The 17939-nt window shown below is 43.0% G+C and overlaps 2 protein-coding genes across 2 annotated transcripts; both read left to right on the forward strand.

Moving 5' to 3' along the window:
- The first annotated feature begins 88 nt into the window (after positions 1 to 88).
- Positions 89 to 975, forward strand: LOC131126443 (ictacalcin-like). The gene is made up of 2 exons (XM_058068976.1): positions 89 to 266; positions 777 to 975. Exons 1-2 carry the CDS (start codon positions 135 to 137, stop codon positions 903 to 905), a joined length of 261 nt encoding a protein of 86 aa, XP_057924959.1. The 5' UTR covers positions 89 to 134; the 3' UTR covers positions 906 to 975.
- Positions 976 to 7567: 6592 nt separating this feature from the next.
- Positions 7568 to 17774, forward strand: kiaa0232 (KIAA0232 ortholog). The gene is made up of 8 exons (XM_058068933.1): positions 7568 to 7791; positions 9181 to 9751; positions 9833 to 9973; positions 10842 to 10911; positions 11002 to 11086; positions 11184 to 14517; positions 14615 to 14723; positions 14813 to 17774. The coding sequence occupies exons 2-8, from the start codon at positions 9515 to 9517 to the stop codon at positions 14827 to 14829; spliced, it is 3993 nt and encodes a 1330-aa protein (XP_057924916.1). The 5' UTR covers positions 7568 to 7791; positions 9181 to 9514; the 3' UTR covers positions 14830 to 17774.
- The last annotated feature ends 165 nt before the right edge of the window (positions 17775 to 17939 follow it).

Genomic DNA, 17939 nt, shown 5'->3' on the forward strand with positions numbered 1-17939 from the left:
AATATTTCAATCAAAACAACCTCACTATACACAACCGCCCACCGTAAGAAAGGCTTTGTTTACGAGCTATAAATGCAGCACCGCCGCCAACCCTTCAGTACACATCCCTTGTGAGCCTTTGTCAGCAAGCAGAGATGGGCGACTTGAGAACAGCAATGACTCTTCTGATGCAGACCTTCACCAAGTACGCCGGTGCTGAAGGGGACAAGTGCAAGCTGAGCAAGGCCGAGGTCAAGACTTTGCTGGAGAAGGAGTTCGATTTCAAGGTATCTTTGGAGAACTTTTCTTGTTGGTATTTTTTGTTCTTTGTAACGTCCACGGGACACCCCTATATGAACATTGAATTGTATTATTTAACACTAAAAACGGGAACGGAGGTCTCGTGGTTAGGGCGCGGACCTCACAGCTAGGAGGACCGGGGTTCGATTCCACCCTCGGCCATCTCTGTGTGGAGTTTGCATGTTCTCCGGGTACTCCGGTTTCCTCCCACATTCCAAAAACATGCTAGGTTAATTGGCGACTCCAAATTGTCAATAGGTATGAATGTGAGTGTGAATGGTTGTTTGTCTATATGTGCCCTGTGATTGGCTGGCGACCAGTCCAGGGTGTACCCCGCCTCTCGCCCGAAGACAGCTGGGATAGGCTCCAGCACCCCCCGTGACCCACGTGAGGAAAAAGCGGTAGAAAATGAAATAAATGAATGAACACTAAAAACGCTGCCAATATAGCTTAAAATTCATGTCCTACGTTGTTGCTTGCGTTTCACGTGTGTGCAGTGTGCAAAGAACCAAGGCGAACTGAACGAGTTCCTGAAAGGTCTGGACTTTAACGGAGACTCGCAGATCGACTTCAAGGAGTTCATGACCATCGTGGTGGCCCTCACCTGTCTCTGCCACGGCTGCTGACCTGGGAAGCGAGAGGCACCAGCGCGACTGCCTGTTGAAACCGTGAATAAAAACACGATCAACACTTGAACATGGATGTCATGTCTTGGTTTGATGGTCACACCAGATGTTGACTATGTTTGACAGTAGGGATCTTGTAGTTGGAGTTGCATTTAGGACTGTTCCTGGGGACTAAACATACAAACTTGTTCATTGGGGTGTTCATTGCGATTGGAAGTTTTTCATGCTTGTGTCTGCGGAAGTGGACAGAGCGACGCGAGGCTTAACAGTGGTTACTTGTTGCACAATCGAACAAACATGACACAAACTTTCCTTATGTCTTATTTTTTTCATGTTTGTCACACTAAAATGTTTCAGATCATCAAAAAAATGTAAATATTAGTCAATGACAACACAACTGAACACAAAATAGAGTTTTTAAGTGAAACTTTTTATTATTAAGGAAGAAAAAAATCCAAACCTACATGGCCCCGTAGAAAAGGTGATTGCTCCCCTGCTAAAACATAACATAAGTGACATCTATCAGCTTGGAAAAGGTTACAAAGCAATTTCTAAAGCATTGGGACTCTAGCGAACCACAGTGAGAGCCATTCCCCACAAAGGGTGAAACTAGAATAGTGGTGAACCTTCCCAGGAGGGGCCAGCCATACAAAATGACCCCAAGACTACAGCGATGGCTCATACAAAAGGTCACAAAAGACCCCACAACAACATCCAAAGGACTGTAGGCCTAACTTGCTTCAGTTAAGGTCAGTTTCAGGACTCCACCATAAGAAAGACACCGGGCGAAAACGGCCTGCATGGTAGAGTTCCAAGACCAAAACCACTGCTGAAGAAAAATAATTCAGTTGAACTTTTTGGAAGGTGTGTACGTATATCGATATCTGGTAGTAATAAAAGAACATCATAGTCAAATATGGTGGGGGTAGTATAATGGTCTGGGGGCTGTTTTGTTGCTTCAGGACCTGGAAGACCATGAATTCTGCTGCCTACCAAAAAATCCTGAAGGAGAATGTTGGGTAATGTTGTCAAACTCCTGCCGTCAACTAGTAGAAATGCTTTTGCTGCCCTCTAGCGGCAAATACTGGCAAATACAGTTTACACTCAACGTAACTGATACCTATTGAAAATGAAAACAGTATAAAAACACATAAAGGTAATGGTATAATTGAATTTAATTTACACCGGCATACATATCATAGTACAAATCACAGTTCTACGTCCAAAAAGGAGTAGGAAGACATTAAATGTATTTAATCGTACCAATTGTAATACACTCACTGCATTCCAAATGTACTCTTTGCCCGTTTTAAATACATAGGAAAATGATAATGTGCTAAAATAGGAGTCACTGTAAATAAATTAGAAAACAACCATGATAATAATAAATATTGATGAAAACGTTAATAGTTGACATAAAACTTTATGAAGTAAAACGAACTGTCAAACTCAGCTAGTCAGGTGTCCCAAACACGCGGCCCGCGGGCCTAAAGTGGGACGCAAGACACTAGTTTGAGGCCCCCGCCTTGATATGAAAGTTTAATGTTAGTGCGGCCCGCGCAAGTTTGATATGGATGCTGTATGGTATCATGTACCCAGAAAAAATTATTACGTTTGATTAATGTTCATGTTAAAGGTTAAATAACTGTTAATAGTTATCCTCCTGATCCATGTGGAAGTGGTAAGTTATCGGCTATTTAAGTTTAAAGGAAATAACTTGAAGGCTACCATTTAGGTCGCTAGCTCTCTAGTTTGCAAGTTAGCATGTGTCTCAAGACCCTGCAGTTGCGCAATATGTTGTAAATAAAAAAAAGTATAAATGTGACTATAGTCGTGTTTTGTCATGTCTACAGGGCTCTAATAATGCTTTGTTCATTTTAATCTGAAATAAATAATTTGTCTACCCACCAACTATATGTGGTTTCTTAAGTTTTTATTATTATATTTATTTATTACTGATTGATTGATTCTCTTTATTCTTGATTTGTTTCTTTATTTTTCATCTTATTTTGTGTAGAAAAATAAAAATGAAGATATTTGAGAACAGTGGAATGTTTTATCAGAGCTTTTATTGTAGAAAATTGGAACCAAAGCACTGAAAAAGTTAGTATATTTTTCTGTTTTTAATAAATGCGTTTGTTTTTTTGGGGGGGGAAACCTGATGCGGCCCAGCCTTGCCCAGACCCTAGCTTTAGTGGCCCCCAGGTAAATTGAGTTTGAGACCCCTGCAGCTAGTAGTATTGCTGCTGCCAAGTGGCCAATGGTGGTAAATACACCGTTTACACTGTAGAGTTAGTTAAAGATTGACAGCATCACTCAACATGCTTCACCCTAAACGACGTATGACCTTCCTCTGGCTGGCCATTAATCGGCTTGCCAGGTCATGAAGCTTACTCATTCCTCCCTCTTTCTTTCAGTGTGTGTGTGTGTGTGTGTGTGTGTGTGTGTGTGTGCAGGGCATTACACAAGCTTATGGGAATTAGAAGAGGATGTAGAACTGGAGTCAGGACATACAGGTGGGATTGTAAAAGGAGGTTATACTTGTAATAAATGCAAAGCAATGCCCTTGTGATCAATTAGTCAAATAGCTGGGTGTCCTTCCTTTGGAGTCATTAGCAAAAAAAAAAAAAAAAGGTGTGCTTGTTTTGCGCCTTCAAACCTGTCTGATCAGCTGACGGCACGATGTGTACATTCCTCTGGAGCTGCTGTTGCAGGTTATTTCGGTCCTACCTACACTGTAAACACACCTGTATTCTTGGCGTTTAAATCACGTTTTGGGCGGCTTGTGCAACGGGACTGGGCGGTGAAGACTAAAAAAAGAAGGCGTGCAAAAGTCTGAGTGCACAAAGGCCCCACTCATAGCACGGGACCATGTCACCTTTGACCTACATAACACAGCAGGATCACGGAAGGTTTCAGATAGGCTCCCATTGACACCATGCATGTGGAAAAAAGGTCCAAGAGTGATTACATCGTATGTGATGGCTGCACACACAAGACAGGTGACCACGGTCTCGCTAAAGCGAGCACTGAAAGCGAGCGAGCGCCTGTAATGTGCTGATAAGACCATGTGATGCAATCCACCCCCCCAACCGTGACATCATTATAGGCCATGAAGGGCTTTCTATTCATCCACAGGCATGGAGGGAATCACATGACGAGGAGACTTTGAGCCTTCTTTATCATCTGGAGAAGTCAGCCTCAAGTCTTTCTGGTGATCAACATGACATGATCTCATCAGTTAAAATTTATTTGCATGTTTGGCATGGGGGGGGGGTGCTTTGTTCCACTGAAAATCAACAGAAATGATTGATCAGTGATTGATTACTCAGTAGCTCAGACTGTTTGCAGCAGCGGAGCAAATACTGGAGTAGCACTGAGAAACAAATACAGTAAATGCATGCCTACACTAATCCTGCTCCATCTTGATGTGGACAATTTTTTTAATTGTGGTTGTTTGTTACAGTGGTAAACAAAGCAAAGTGATTGTTATGGTTTAAAGCAGGGGTCTCAAACTCAATTTACTTGGGAGCCACTGGAGCTCGGGTCTGGGTGAGACTGGGCCGTATCAGATTCATTCATTCATTCATTTTCTACCGCTTTTTCCTCACGAGGGTGGCGGAGGGTGCTGGAGCCTATCCCAGCTGTCTTCGGGCGAGAGGCGGGGTACACCCTGGACTGGTCGCCAGCCAATCACAGGGCACATATAGACAAACAACCATTCACACTCGCATTCATACCTATGGACAATTTGGAGTGGCCAATTAACCTAGCATGTTTTTGGAATGTGGGAGGAAACCGGAGTACCCGGAGAAAACCCACGCATGCACGGGGAGAACATGCAAACTCCACACAGAGATGGCCGAGGGCGGGGACCGAACCCTGGTCTCCTAGCTGTGAGGTCTGCGCACTAACCACCAGACCGCCGTGCCGCCCCCGTATCAGATTTTCAAAAAAAAAAAAAAAAAAACGCATTTATTAAAAACAAGAAAAATATACAAACTTTTTCAGTGCTTTGGTTCCAATTTTCTACAATAAAAGCTCTGATAAAACATTCCACTGTTCTCAAATATCTGACTTTTTATTTTTCTACACAAAATAAGATGAAAAATAAATAAACAAATCAAGAATAAAGAAAATCAATCAATCAGTAATAAATAAATATAATAATAATAATAAAACGGCAAATAATAAAAACTTAAGAACCACATATAGTTGGTGGGTAGACAAATTATTTATTTCAGATTAAAATTAACAACTGCAGGGTCTTGAGACACATGCTAACTCGCAAACTAGAGAGCTAGCGACCTAAACGGTAGCTTTCAAGTTATTTCCTTTAAACTTAAATAGCCGATAACTTACCACTTCCACACGGATCAGGAGGATAACTATTAACAGTTATTTAACCTTTAACATGAACATTAATCAAACGTAATAATTTTTTCTGGGTACATGATACCATACAGCATCCATATCAAACTTGCGCGGGCCGCACTAACATTAAACTTTCATATCAAGGCGGGGGCCTCAAACTAGTGTCCTGCGGGCCACATTTGGCCCGTGGGCCGCGTGTTTGAGAACCCTGGTTTACAGGTTTTAGCCAGTCCAGGGGGTAGCCCGCCTCTCGCCCTATAGGTCAGCTGGGATTGGGTCCAGCACAGCCTCTCGACCGTAATGAGGATAAGCGGCATAGAAAATAGATGGATGGCACGTGGAGGTCACATGAGGGCAAACAGGTTTGGTGTGGAGTAAAATATGTCATCTGTTTCATGTTATCTGTTACATCAGAGAGGCACCTTGAGAACGATGAACCTGCCTCACCTCTCTGAACTTGACAGCTCGGCTGGAGTAACACAATAACCTTTAAGACTGGGGTGGGCAAACTTTCTGACTCGTCGGGTTAAAGATTCGCCTGTATCAAGCGGAACGACATACCTGCTCGCTCACGGTGCAACAAAACAACAACACAACACGTCCACAGCAAATCAACAAGAGCTAATCGAGCAGGTCGCCAATAATGGTCTATAATTTAATAACCTGAGTCAACCCACATCACGCATACAAAATGAAATACTCATTTTTGGGCAAGCTGACATGCAGCCAGGGAGTAAAACCTTCAAGAGGCCTGTCAGCTGACTCCTCTGAGAGGATTACCGGGTGTCCTTTCACCGTGCCATCTGCGACTTTCCTTTAATTAACATTGACCAATAAGAAAGTTGCAAAGCAGATTGAGATGTTGTTCAGTGAACGTGCTTCATTTCGAAACCAGTGACAATAATAAACACTGTTAAAAATAGTACATGTGATGGTTTTTTTTGTGGTGTGTATATTGATTGTGAGAGCCCGTGTTTCCTCATCAATCATCTGTGTGTGTCTGTGTTGTAGAGGATCAATAACATGTTTGACCTTTGGCTGCAGAGCCCCGGATGCAGATAGAGATCAGACATAAGTCAATATTTGTTACTGTGGTAAGTAGCCCCAGGGGACCTTGGCTTTGTGATCGTTTTTACAGACGGAATAATTAAAACACGTCACACTGCAACACCACCTCACATTTATTGTCTTAATTCTACAATAATACTGTACATTTTGTTTTAAATACGATTACCTGCACTGACACAAGAATAAACACTGTAAATAGTTGAAATAGTTGCATGATAATGAAATGGAAAACAACATTTTTGTCATTTTTGTTTATATATATATATATATTTCTTTTAAATATTGTCTGACTGAATGTGCTATTTACATGAGTGCGGCCCGCGCAAGTTTGATATGGATGCTGTATGATATCATGTACCCAGAAAAAATTATTACGTTTGATTAATGTTCATGTTAAAGGTTAAATAACTGTTAATAGTTATCCTCCCTATCGGTGTGGAAGTGGTAAGTTTTTGGCTATTTAAGTTTAAAGGAAATAACTTGAAGGCTACCGTTTAGGTCGCTAGCTCTCTAGTTTGCGAGTTAGCATGTGTCTCAAGACCCTGCAGTTGCGCAATATGTTGCAAATAAAAAAAGTATAAATGTGACTATAGTCGTGTTTTGTCATGTCTACAGGGCTCTAATAATGCTTTGTTAATCTGAAAAAAATAATTTGTCTACCCACCACCAGTTTTTATTATTTGCCGTTTTATTATTATTATTATTCTATTTATTTATTATTGATTGATTGATTTTTGTTATTCTTTATTTGTTTATTTATTTTTCATCTTATTTTGTGCAGAAAAATAAAGATATTTGAGAACAGTGGAATGTTTTATCAGAGCTTTTATTGTAGAAAATCGGACCCAAAGCACTGAAAAAGTTTGTATATTTTTCTGTTTTTAATAAATGCATTTTTTTTTTTGAAAACCTGATGCGGCCCAGCCTTGCCCAGACCCTACACAGAAAAAAATGCTTGAACCAATCTAAAAAATGAAATATAGAATTGAAAACATAACATATTATTATCGTCGTTGTTATTTCAGAGATAACATTGGACCTGCTGATGTTGACGTACTATTTGGGCTTCTGATGCAATACCCCGGCGGAAGGACCAAGTATCTTGTGACAGGACGGCGGAGGTTTGCCTCGTTGCCTAGTTACCAACTCAGGAGGCGGTGCATGAAGTGCCGTCCGCTCCGTGAAACTGGCTTCCGGTGTCAGCCATTGTGGCTCTTGGTGTGGCGCTCTACAAACGGGGCCATAGTCTGACTTGAGCCCGAATGTCGCCATTTTCCCTGTTGACTCTCGAGCGACACTGGAGGTGAAAACAGCGCCATTTCTGTCGGCGTCCATGATACGCTATGCTACCGCAGCGGATTCCAGAGCTCCAGCTCGGAACGGCAGCGGGAGAGAACTAGCCGCTCCCCTTTTCGGTGGTCTTCTTCTCTTCAGCTCACAGCAGGTACGTGGACCGGTTTGTCGTTTTTTGGTGTTCTTGTGTCTTTATTATGCATTATTCGCGCTGTTCGCTTTACTGTGTGACGACATGGCGCACATTCTGAAGGGACAGCAACTGTCAGTCCTCCGCGGTAGCCTCGGCAGCTGCTCCTCCTCCCTCTTCGGTCGCAACAACGACCCTGCTCCGAAGCATAGCGCCGATGTCCCGCTTGGATCGCACCACCGTCATTTCGGATGCTATGTTACCCGCTTCCAAGGATCGACTTGGCCTAATGTCAGCAGGTCGCCGCTTGCTAGCTTGACTCTTAAGACCGGGAGCTCGAATGTCACCGCGTTCAAAATCAAGCGTCTACCAACACAACTGAAAGCTTGTCCAGACATGGACACCGGTGTCGTCAAACCGAAAGTATCCATATGTCTGAATACACATTGTGACGCTTCTGTTGCTCAAAAACAAATCGCTTAAACGCACGAGATATGCTAGCTTAATGTGCAACACTGTTAGCATTTAAGCTAACGTTAAAGGTCGGTGGTCCAGCTATATTGTGGCGACAGAGTTAGCTAATGTCATTACTACTTGGAGCAGTTATGTAAACTTGAAATGTGCTTATAACTAATGTGCCGAATTAGGTTTATAGGATGGGCATGTGTGGACCGAGCAGGTAGGATCTGAGTGTGCACGATAATACACGCCAAGCACAGACTTTCACAAGTCGGTCAGCCATATTTCATCGATTAGGGCAGCTTAGCTAACTTTACAATGGCTGTCAGTTCTTCAGAGAATGACTGTTATATGTGTTGCGCCGTGGAAACATCAAGGAACACACAGTTAAGCTCGTTATCTTGCCCTTTTGACGTCTCCTAATGGGTCACCCCTTGACTGACGGCTAACTCGGCCAATCAGAGCGGCGCCTCCATTTGGTCCTACAAAACATATGCGCGTGACAGGAAGTGTTTGACTGCCACTTTATCCACATACGAGGTTTGATTGTTGTGTTGTCATGGATATATTGTTGTCTACACCTCAAGTAGTGTCACTGCTCTTTACTGGTTGTTTAGAAAGAAGAATCACCGTTGTCACGCACAATAGTTCCTCTCTTGTGTTTGACATTCATAGTTTGAGGAACCCAAAACATGTGCATGCCATGTTTAGAGTTGCAGACAGTAAACGTTAGCATGAATGCTGTGACTGTGTTATCCCGATCATCATTACAGATGTCATATTTCTAGCGAATTGTTATTTAGTTTCCATGCATGTTGATGCCGCCAGGCATTTCTTTTAAATGATAAAGAGGGCTAGGAGTTGGCTTCCACGGGTGCAATTCTGTTTTCATTTCTGAAACGAAGCCAAATAGTCAGACACATTGACGCATGTTTGCTCGCTCTCTTCCAGGTGCTGCTGCAGAAGTAATCACCTCAACATGGGCGCCCCTGTGTGACGCAAACACTCCTTGTGTTTTGCTGAGCAGCTGAGATCGATCAGCAACATAAGCCATGCCTGACGAATAAAATCAGCCTTTTTTTTGCTTAAAGCAAGAAAAAAAATCCCACATGCCTCCTCACGTAGAGCCCATTCAGTGCATCCTATCGGATTGATCGCCTGCCCCCCCCTCCCCAACCCACCCTTACTGAGGTTCCAGGTTCTGCCTCCCACTCTGCACTCCACCTGACAGCAACAAATCATCACTATGCCGATCCACCTGAGAATGGCCAACACCTGAGGTCTCATGCGTCCAGTGAGCACCGATTCAGACGGTCCCGCTCCTCCCGAGAACCTCTCTTGCCCCTACCCACTTGTAGGCCCCCTGCCTGCCTCAGAGATGTCACTCCTCCAGTCGCTGGGTCCAGTACAAAGCTGGCTGGGCCAGGAGCTTGAGAAGTGCGGGATTGATGCTATGATTTACACCCGCTACGTCCTCAGCCTTCTCCTGCACGACAGTTATGACTATGACCTGCAGGAGCAGGTGAGCCTTCGCCATATCATCTTCGTTTTATGTGATGTGTTTGTGATTTTCTAAATAATGTCAAACCGTCTTCTTCAACAGGAGAATGACATCTTCTTGGGCTGGGAAAAGGGGGCTGGGAAAAAGTGGGGCAAGAGTAAGAAGAAGGGAGGGACCGACCTGAGTCTCGAGGAAATGAAGAAACAAGCAGCAGTGCAATGTCTTCGTTCTGCATCAGATGAAGTAAGCGCTACTCAGCCTGGTCATAATTGATGTTGTGTGTTGTAAGCAGATATATTTTTAAATAATAATTTGGGTCAGAGAATGTAGAGTTTTTGCATGAGGGAATGTGATCATCAATGATTATTAATAGAACCGGTGAGCAAAAACATATCTTGAATACTTGAGAAATTGAGCAAATGTAATTTCATGCTAAGATATGCTGATTTTCTGTGCAGCAGTAGTAAGGGATGTGTCCTGGGAGTTCATAATGGCACCATGCAAGACTGGGGGGGGGGGGTCTTTGCAAAGAGAGTCCTCTGAGGACTGAACTCTGCTGTCTATTTTTTAACCAGCACATGCTACATAGGATTGCAGCAGGATCGTTGGGCTGTCAGCTGACCAGCATTAGCACAATGATGTAAGACAAAACAAGGAGCAGGAGAACACTTTACCTTTTCAGAAAGAGGAGAATGGCCAGGAATTAGGAACCATGTTGCTGATTAGCTATTAATGACTTTTTTTTTTTTTTTTACATTTTAACAATATTTGCTTGTTTCATTTAGTTTATTTTTAAGCCTAACTAATGTTGTTCAGTCGGCATACTCTTAAAGCTGCAAGTCATGTTGCATGTTTTAGCGCTGGTGGGGGTGTTGGGTGGACTGTTTGATAGAGTTAAAAATATGTAATTTTCTAACTAAATATCACAACTAAATATAGAACAGCCACGGTCAAGCGTGCCCACATTTATTAATTAAACTTCTTGTCTTCGTTGGACTCCACTAAAGTCAACACGCAGCATTAACCCTTGTATTTCCTCAATCCAGAAATAGCAAAGTATTTTGTTATGTTTATGGTGTCCATATATTCAGGCTCTCTGGTTCCTTTGCAGAACTCTGGGATTGAAAGCCTGGTTGAAGAGCTCTGCTCCAAACTTAAGGACATTCAAAACAAACAGAAAGGTTTTTGTCTGATTCTGCTGACTATCACATTTGTATCTATTGTAATATAAAATTGACATCGGCGTCATTCCAATATGTTGTGTTCTACAGAGGAAAAACAGATCCAAAAGAAGTCTGATGGTGCTCTATCTCCAGAGCGAGTTGAGTCCCCCTCTTCAAAGGACCAGGTGGAAATGTAAGCATGGCTCGTGTGTATCGGTAATAGTTTCATTTTTAAAAAATCTGCTACGGCTGTATTTGAATTTCCCTCTCTATTGTGTGTCCGGTCTCAGGTATTATGAAGCCTTCCCTCCTTTGTCAGAGAAACCTGTTTGTCTCCAAGAGATCATGACTGTGTGGAATAAAGCCAAGGCCTGTGCACACTCAAGTTCATCATCCTCGGCAGCCCCACAGACCAGTACAGACACCTCTTCCCCAAAAGATTGCAACAGCGAGTGTGAGACCGTGAAGGAGCGGAACCCAGAATCATGTACCATCACCAGTGTGAGCAACGAGAGAGGCCAGCAGCGACGAAACAAGAAGGAGAAAGAAAATCGATACCATTGCGGCGCAGCAGCAGAAGAGAAAAGCACAGTCCACTCCAAGAGACAAACACGACACAGGTCTGAGGGTAAATACCGAGCCCGGTCCTGGTCTTCTGGCTCTAGTGAGGAGGGCTCGAGCTCAAGTGGGAACCAAGGAGGCTCAAAGTCATTCAGAAGCAAGGCGGTTAGGGTAAGGCACAAATCAAGAGAGGTTGGGAAGAATAAGAGACAACGCAATAGTGGACAGCTGAAGCTGCAGCTGAAGGCTATTGACAAAGAGGAACGACGAAATGCAGGAGGGGGCAGTGCCACTGGAGGCACTTGCAAGGCACCACAGCTTTACAAGAAGAGCAAGAGATCCCTCAAGGAGATTTATAAAGATCCAGGCTGGGTGCAAGCGAATGAGATTGGCCTTGATGCCAGAAACGCAAAGGAGTACATGGAGGAGCCCCTCTGGTATACTGAGCCCATCACAGACTATTTTGTACCTTTTAGCAGCAGACAAAGCAAGCTGGAAACAAAGTATCGAAGCAAAGTAGGCTCTCCTGAAGACTTCAGTTTGTCAGCTGACATGGCTATGCTGCCAGAGAGGATCCAGGGAATCTGCATTGCCAGTGAGGGCTACCAGAGAACATACCTTGCTGCAGGCTCATTTGTTGACGGGCGCTTTGTGGAAGCGCCTGGCGAAGCGGAGGACGAAACTGCTGAGCTCATTGGGACCTCAAGCTGCCTTCAGCCAGAGGATGGTGGAGATTTAGATGACAAGCATCTGCCAGAATTCACCGACTTCTATGAAGTCGATATTTATCAATCCATATTGGATACTAGTGCCTCAGACTCTTTACAAGAGAGTCGGATTCTAAGCATGATTCGACAAAAGAGCAAAGAGCAAAGAGACGACGAGGCAGAAACTTGCTTAGTGTTAGACGGCCTTGAGCAGCAAGGGAAAAGTGCAATAAGGGCAGACTTGGAGGAAGCTTCTGGATCTGTTGGGTTCCTAATGGAGGAACTAGACAATATGGCTCAAGTCTGGGGATGTTACTCTCCATCTACGTCAGAAGATATAGATGGAGAAAGCTTCATGGGCGACTCCCCCGTTCGGCTCTCCCCCCTCCTTGATAGTGTTTCCTTTACCTTGAGTAATCTGTCTGGAAGTCTGGTGGATCCACAAGTTCCTGAAGCCCCCAGGGAGCCATCTTCTTGCTTCTCACTTTTTGAGCTACAATACGACAGCCCGGCTTTTCCTCTTCCCCGCGATTCGCTCTCCGTCGCTGATGAAAACAAAGCAGATTCTAGTATTTGTCTCGACCCGCATGCTAATAAACAGTCTCGTTTGCTAATTTGGACCAAAAATAGTGCCTTTGATGAAACGGAACACTGCTCAAACCTTTCAACGCGAACATGCAGTCCATGGTCGCATTCTGAAGAGACCCGTTCGGATACAGAACACGGGAATATTCCCACAGAGGAGTCGGCTCAGATTGGCACGGAAGAAATGAATTCTATCATCCCTCCTCTTTCTGGCACATATCTTGAGGAAGAAATCTTGGATTTCTTGCAAGAAGACTCTGGGGTCAAATGTGACGAGGTCGCTGCATCCAGTCAGACTTACACCAAAAAATCCAAATTGGAGTCCGTTTGTGGAATAGCATTGGAAGAGGATGACAGTAAACAATACAGTTCTAGTGTTTTCTCAGATGACACAAACCAACAGAGGGGTGAGTACAGCTCAGGAATAATCAAAGACATTTGGTCAGCAGTCGGGGAGGGCAAATTGGTGGTGTCAAGGCAAGGTGGAGAGAAACCAATTGAGAAGGTATTTCCTGAAGACTCAGGAGGTGGTTACTGTGGCAGCTGTCTGGAGGTGCAGGCCAAACGAGTTCCGCTTAGGGGACCTCAGAAAAAAGCAGTGCAGCGCTCCGAGTATCACCTCTGGGAGGGCAAGAACGAAGAGCAGGACTTGGCCAAAAATAAACCATCCAAGTTGGATGGTGCCGGGGATTACATGACTCCGTCCAGACCCTGGGACTTGAGATCGGATAAAGACAGTACGTCTTTCATCATTGGTGGGGTATATGGAGAGTTCAAGAATTGGGCCGTCGTGCCACCAAACGAATCTCAACACAGCTTGCTACAGTCTACTGCTGCATCTGCCTCTACTTCTGAAATGCTCACCATCACCGGCACCGATGTGTTCATGAACACGAGCAGCTGCTTCACTCCAGGACACAGGCGCCTGTGGAGGCCTCTTGTGTCCTTCGGCCAAAGCGACCACACAATCACAGGGAGCAGAGATGCGTTGAATAAGGGATTTTCTTTCATCTTCCGCGAAGATTTGCTGGGATCTTATGGAGGCTTGCGTGGTGAGGAGCAAGGTTTGGAATACCCTTTTGCATCCTTCCACCTGAACAATCACTTCTCTCAAGTTCTCCACGTGGAGTGTTCCTTCGAGCCTGAGGACATGGCTTCCTTCAGTCCTGGCTTCAAGCCCAAATCTATTCTTTGCTCCGACTCTGAGAGCGAAGCCTTCCGCCCGCAAATTTATGGCATCAACCAAACTCAGTACAGGGCCATTCGCATTTCCCCCAGGACTCACTTCCGGCCAATATCGGCCTCCGAGCTGTCTCCTGGTGGAGTGAGCGATTCAGAGGTGGAGTCTGACAAAGAGGAGGCGAGTTTTCCCGTCCTGGCACCAGTGGATGTCTTCGATGATCCTCAGGCAGATCTCAAACCTCTAGAGGAGGATGCAGAATGTGAAGGCCCTTATTATGGGAAGTCTGAACTGGAATCTGGTAAATTCCTACCCAGATTAAAGAAGTCTGGCATGGAGAAGAGTGCCCAGACCTCTCTGGATTCACAGGAGGGTTCCAGTGCTCTCCTACCGGTTTCTGAGCAAGAGAGATGTTTGGACTGCCAAACAGCAGCAGCTGCTGTATCAACTGCAGGTGGACAAATGGACATCTCGGCTGGCACCTTTCAAAAAGAGGAATCACCGGGGGAAAAACAGACCTACTTATGTGCGACAGCAGGTCAAATCCCCAAATATGGGATTGCCTATGACTTTGGTGGGGATGTACCAGAGGTGAGTTTCCTCTTACGCTGCCAATATGATGCAATGCTAATTTGTGACACAAGCGTTGAGCATTGCCTAACCATAATTGTCAACTTTGTCTGTGTAGTTCCCTTTGTTAAACATAAGTGGACAGGGAGGAAGTGGCAACCAGGAAGATGACTGCTGGTGGCAAAACACGCTCTGTTCCCCCCTTTTCCCTGGATCTCAGTGTACAGGTACATAGAAATAGTCCCTTCCCATATCGTGACTTGAGGAAACTAGAGCAAGAGTACCAACTAATGCGATTTTTTTTTCCCCCCTCTAGGGAGCAGCAACATTTGAATTGTCTACTTCGCAGAGGACTTGATGTTGGCGAGAGGAAAGGTTGCTGGACTGTGGTGACTGGACCTCTTCCAGCATTTATTCAAGGTTATCTCTGAGCCAGAAAACAGAACGTAGGCTGATTTGCTTGAGCTTGCCCTCAGCTGCCCCCCCCCATACACGCATACACGCATAACTGCTGGTTTTTATTTACTAACATAAAGCTTGTGTTATCAACAATCAGATTGACGGAAAAGTGAGTTAAAATAAGAAAAACGCTCAAAATAGAGATGTTGCGTGTTTGAGATGCCATATGCAGATGTTCCTTTTTAGAATCAGTGATTCAACTTTCAGCTATTAGGCATCCATTGGGTCCTTTCAGGTGTGCCCCCACCATCAAGCTTTAGAATACTGGATAGTGTCTGATGGTTGTGCATGTGCGTCTGTCCGGCCAGTCTCACTCCTTTTTTTTCTGGCTAAAAGCCTATTTGCTGTGTGAAATGAAACGCAATTACATCCTCATCTACATCCTCTCTTGACAAGACCACACTGTGGATGTTGCAATTTTTTTTTTTATAGTTGCGCAAAAAATGTGATATCATAATTTACAGTTTGTTGTTTGGATGACTTTCTGAGAGCAAAGTAGAGAATGTGTGCGCTTTTCTTTAAGATATCCATTAACTTCCCAGTGTATGGAAAAAAGTTCTAAATCAGTCAGATTTTTTTCAGAGTTTTTGACAACCTAGTAGTAGATTAAGGAATGGTTTGTGAAGCTATAACTATTCAGAAAAAAACCTAAAAAAAATACAGGAAGTCATTATCTTACAGCTATCTACTAAAATGCAAGGGTCTAAAATAATTCGGAGAAGAAAAAAACTTACAAAAAAAAAACACTTCTGCAGACACCCTTTGCAGCTTAATGCAACATTTATTTGATCTTTTTTTCCTTTTTATGGTACACAACATTGGTGCTACAACTGTTCCAACAAGTTCCATGATGTGGCTGTGATAAATAAATGGAATAGCTTAGTTGTTGTTTTTTTGTTTCTAGTCCAGACAGTCACAATCCGTCAGCCTTTTTTTTTATTTGTAAAAAAAAAAAAAAAAACAATGTAAAAAGAAAAAAGATTTTGCCTAATTACTGTTGAAATGTGGTTTTGTTTGAAATTTGGAAGCTGTCAGGCCTGTAACAGATGCAGCAGGAATATTATAATGTCATACACCTTTTCAGGTCATTGATTCAAAGCAAAAAGGACAAACTACTTCATTTTTTTCTCTGTGTGTTGCAACAAAATCAATATATCAAAATGTGGACATGGTTAAAAAGCAAAAAAAAAAACAATAATGCCATAAGTACACTACAAGGTACAGTTGTTTTTCCATGTACGGTGTGTTTTTTATTTTATTGTATTGGGTTCGGCATATATCTTGTTGAAATGTTGAGTAATGTGTAATCTCTGGTTCACTTAAAATGTGAATGTGTACACATGCATACATTCTCAGAAAACAAAACATGTTTTGATATAGCGTAAACTAATTGGACTCGATTACGCTTTATGGTTCAACAAATCTACAGGGTAACTACTTTTCCTGTTTTCAATTGTATAATCCCGCCTAGCTTTCCCATATTCTGTCCTGGGTGAAATGGAAGTAGGATGGGTTATTTTCCCGATATTGCCATTGCTTCTCAAGCACAAAGTTCCATCCTTTCGCCATTGCTTGGAAATGTGTGTTTTAATATACGTAGCAGGTTTAAAAAAAAAAAAAAAAAGGCTTCCTCATTTGGAAATGTAAAGATCTGAAAGCATGGGGTTTGTTTGCCTCGCTAAATAGCTGAGAAAAAATTAAGAAAGGTACGCTTTCTTCAGGGTCTCGCCACCTTTCTTTCATTCACCAGACGCTCAGGAATTTTTTGATATAAGCATACTTTTCATAAACATCTACCGTGTGGCAGTGCATTTCATTTTTGATTGTAGACCACACATTGACATTATTTCCAAGCAAACCATAGAGATGGTTATTTTTATTTAGAGCTATATAGTTTAGAAAGGGGGGGAGGGAGGGAGAGATTAAGCCATTGTAGACTGCATAAGCAATGTGGGGGCTTTTCAAGAGGCCTCAAGAGTCCTATGCAATACCTTGGCGCTTGTAAACCTTCAAGAATATGTGGAGAATAGTCACTCATTTCCAATTTTGCCTGTTTGTTTTTGACAAAAAGGATGCTTGATTCCCCTTAAAAAAATGCAGCATGCAAATTAATGTCCCAGTCAAACTTTTCTTTTTTTGGATTTGACAATATCAGTAGTGCTTAATCACTGATTAAAAGTTAAGACTTGGTTAAAGCATCGCGGTTGAAAGACGTTAAGCAGTGGTTCTCAACTGGTGTGGCTGTGGGACCCACCATCACCTTTCGATGATAAGCAGGGACCCAAAGTTGCATTCACAGACATCAGATTATTATTATTCCCACGCAAAGACCCACCAGTTGAGAATCATTGACCTAAAGGACACCTTTTAGAAGTGTTTCTAGGAGGATACACGAGTTTGTCAGTGAGTGTGTTTGAAATAAAAGAAAAAGTATGACTCATAAAGCACTTAGTTTGGAGTTGAGAGGAATACATCACACTTTTTCCTCCATCAGTTCAAATTCATCAGTTTTTGTATGCTGCATTGGCCAACAAAAGTTGTGTGTGATGAGAAAATGCAGTCAGTGAGGGTCTTTGTTTTTGGAACAACACTGGTGTGTCGGTTGGAGTTTGGATTGCACTGTGGTTCAAAGAACATAACCCAGCACTGAAAAGTTGACTTTTCCTTGTCAGTTCTTTCATTCCTTCCTTCCTTCACCGGCCTTCACCTCTTCTTTGTCTCAAAGTTAGCTGTGTTGTTCTGATTTCATGTACACCCTGAGTAAATGATTTTTCTTTCATTGTGGATTTCATTAACATCTAATAAAAGGGTCAACCAAACATCAGCTGTCAATTTGATTTCATTATTTACTCAGAGTGCATGGATCATATAATATTTCATTTGTGATAACGGGACAAAGATTTTTGGCAAAAAGATAAAACTTTCATCAACACACTTAAAGACTGAGGTTTCTGCAGTTAAGTTGCAGATTAGAGTGTAATCAA

Source organism: Doryrhamphus excisus, chromosome 3 (genome assembly GCF_030265055.1).
Source record: "Doryrhamphus excisus isolate RoL2022-K1 chromosome 3, RoL_Dexc_1.0, whole genome shotgun sequence".
In the NCBI taxonomy this organism is placed as follows: Eukaryota; Metazoa; Chordata; class Actinopteri; order Syngnathiformes; family Syngnathidae; genus Doryrhamphus; species Doryrhamphus excisus.

Excerpts from the sequence above, each read along its gene's own strand:
- LOC131126443 (XM_058068976.1), top strand. The coding sequence starts at position 135 with ATGGGCGACTTGAGAACAGCAATGACTCTTCTGATGCAGACCTTCACC. Across the intron at positions 267-776 it reads AGAAGGAGTTCGATTTCAAG|TGTGCAAAGAACCAAGGCGA; the intron begins GTATCTTTGGAG and ends ACGTGTGTGCAG.
- kiaa0232 (XM_058068933.1), top strand. The coding sequence starts at position 9,515 with ATGCGTCCAGTGAGCACCGATTCAGACGGTCCCGCTCCTCCCGAGAAC. Across the intron at positions 11,087-11,183 it reads TCAAAGGACCAGGTGGAAAT|GTATTATGAAGCCTTCCCTC; the intron begins GTAAGCATGGCT and ends GTCCGGTCTCAG. Across the intron at positions 14,518-14,614 it reads TTGGTGGGGATGTACCAGAG|TTCCCTTTGTTAAACATAAG; the intron begins GTGAGTTTCCTC and ends TTGTCTGTGTAG.